At 46.1% G+C, this 2,014-nt stretch overlaps 1 protein-coding gene across 4 annotated transcripts in view; it reads right to left on the bottom strand.

The window, feature by feature from the left end:
• Positions 1-2,014, bottom strand: part of CACNA2D2 (calcium voltage-gated channel auxiliary subunit alpha2delta 2) — a 900,071-nt gene that overhangs the window by 50,304 nt on the left and 847,753 nt on the right. For 2 of the 4 annotated variants that reach the window (XM_019505183.1, XM_019505185.1), the window contains one exon: positions 163-183. The exons of the other annotated variants lie outside the window; for them this stretch is intronic. In XM_019505183.1, coding sequence (XP_019360728.1) covers positions 163-183 — 21 coding nt within the window. The remainder of the gene's footprint in view (positions 1-162; positions 184-2,014) is intronic. 4 annotated transcript variants of the gene reach the window in all.

Raw genomic sequence — 2,014 nt, 5'->3', positions numbered from 1 at the left:
CCAAGGATCTCCCTCCAATTGTACTGTGTGGGGGAGCAGCAGGCTGGGTAGGGGAGGTGAGGAGGAGTCGGTGAAGGTCAGGAGTGAGGGGTGGGGTATCGGACACGGGTTGGGTGGGACAGAGTGGTGTAGGGTTAGTGGTCTAAGACTGAAAATACTTGCCCTTCATTTTGATGTTTGGTACTGTGTGAATCCACCATAGAGAGAAAGCAAGAAAAAAAAACAAACAAAAAACAAACAAACAAAAAAAGGGGGATTGGGTGGAAAGGGGGGAAGGGGGGTACAAACAATATTTTATTCAATCGCCGTTTGAATAAAAATATTGTGTATCATAATCATACCAAAAGGAAACCTCTTGCAAAAAACGACATGAAAAAGAAAAGGAAAAGGAAAACAAAACAATAAAAAAGAAAAAGGCCACAGTAAACTAATAAAAAGTATAGATATAACTAGAGAAATATATATATATATATTTATATACTCAAAATAAAAATGAAAGTCAGTAGCAAACAGTTGCAACAGTCTTGATATAGAAATGTTCTTACTGAGTTAGCATATCATGCAAAAAGTTGAGGTTAAAAGAGACCAGGTGGGGGACAGGGAAGGCGAGAGAGAGAGAGAAGAGAGATAGAGAGGCGGGACAGAGAAAAGCAGGAGGCAAGAAAGACAGAAACAAGGAAAGGGAAGGCATGTTTGCCTGAGACCCCCATCCTGTTAGTGGTGTGGTCCTACTGGGAAATATGTTATGTGCTTTGCTTTTTACAGGTGACTCAGTATCCTGTACTGATTTCAGAGGGCATGGGAATACTGTCTAGAAAACAAGAACATAGGACATGGGCTGAGCAGTCCTTGGTGAGGAAGTCAAGTCTGGGGAGAAGGCCTGAACTAGGTTTGATATTTTATTTTGAGATCCCTCTGTGTGTAAAACCAATCTCCAGGGAGAGGTATGCTTTGACCTACACAAGATATGGGGAGTCACAAGATGTTTCTGAATCCTTTTTGTGAAAGCACGGAAACGTGGGGGCATTCCTGAAATAGAGGAACAGCCCAGGCTGCAGCAGACCTTGCAGCTGCCCCTTAACCTGGGGCTTTGGGGGCAGTGAATGCCACCCAGGATGGGGCTGACTGAATACTCTGTGGCCTACCTGCTTAGCCTCAAGGGGCAGTTGCTGCCACCTACCTGAAGTAGGAATCCTGGGCAATTCACTCATGCTACATTTTAATGGGTGAAGTACAGGCTGCACCTTGAGCCTGGGTGAGAACAACGGTGCCAACTGTGAAACCCTTCCAGGTCTGCCCTGGACTGGTTATGTTCTTGGATGAGCCATGGTGCAGGGCTGAATCCCTACTCTGAGGTGCATGGCTCTGGGTCTTTTCCCAGTGACTTCCTAACTGAAGGATTTGACTACTAAAGACTGAGCCATGAACTGACATCTCTCCAGAGCAGGTTTTAGGTAGGTTGCTAGCACGGATGCAGGCCCAGCCTGCTGGACCCTGCTGCCTGCAGTGGCAGAGATTTAGCAATACCCAGGGACATCTTCATGAAAGCTGAGCCACCACAGAGGCTACCGCAGCCATAGTCATGGCCCAGACCAACAAAGAACTGGTCAGGTGGACTGAGGAACTCTGAGAGGAACCTGAAGGGGCACATCCTGCTGAGTGTGTAGAAAGAGGTGGGGCTTGGGAAGCGAATACAAAATCTTTGTCTCTATCTAAAACCTGATGAGAAAAAACCGTAATAGGGGCTGTGGTATCTCTCTGGGATGTGCTGTGGGAGGTACCTAAACATTGTGTTCAATGAAGTCAGCTTTCTTAGGTGACAGCAATTCCAGTGAGTAGAGGTGACACCAGCCTCTTCTCAGTGGGTGAACTGAGGTGGGAATTTGGAACAATTTGTTTTAAAGTCACTTTTGTGTGTGTCCATCTCTTGTTACAGCAGCTTCAAGGTTGCTATATCTACCACCAGGACTAACACAGGTTAGGTTGTCACCTGGGCATTATGATACTAGCTGGT

This window comes from Gavialis gangeticus, unplaced genomic scaffold (assembly GCF_001723915.1).
Source record: "Gavialis gangeticus isolate Ggan-Ray unplaced genomic scaffold, GavGan_comp1, whole genome shotgun sequence".
NCBI classification, from domain to species: Eukaryota; Metazoa; Chordata; order Crocodylia; family Gavialidae; genus Gavialis; species Gavialis gangeticus.
Note: the sequence above shows the minus strand (reverse complement) of the source record. Positions and strands in the feature narration are given on the sequence as shown.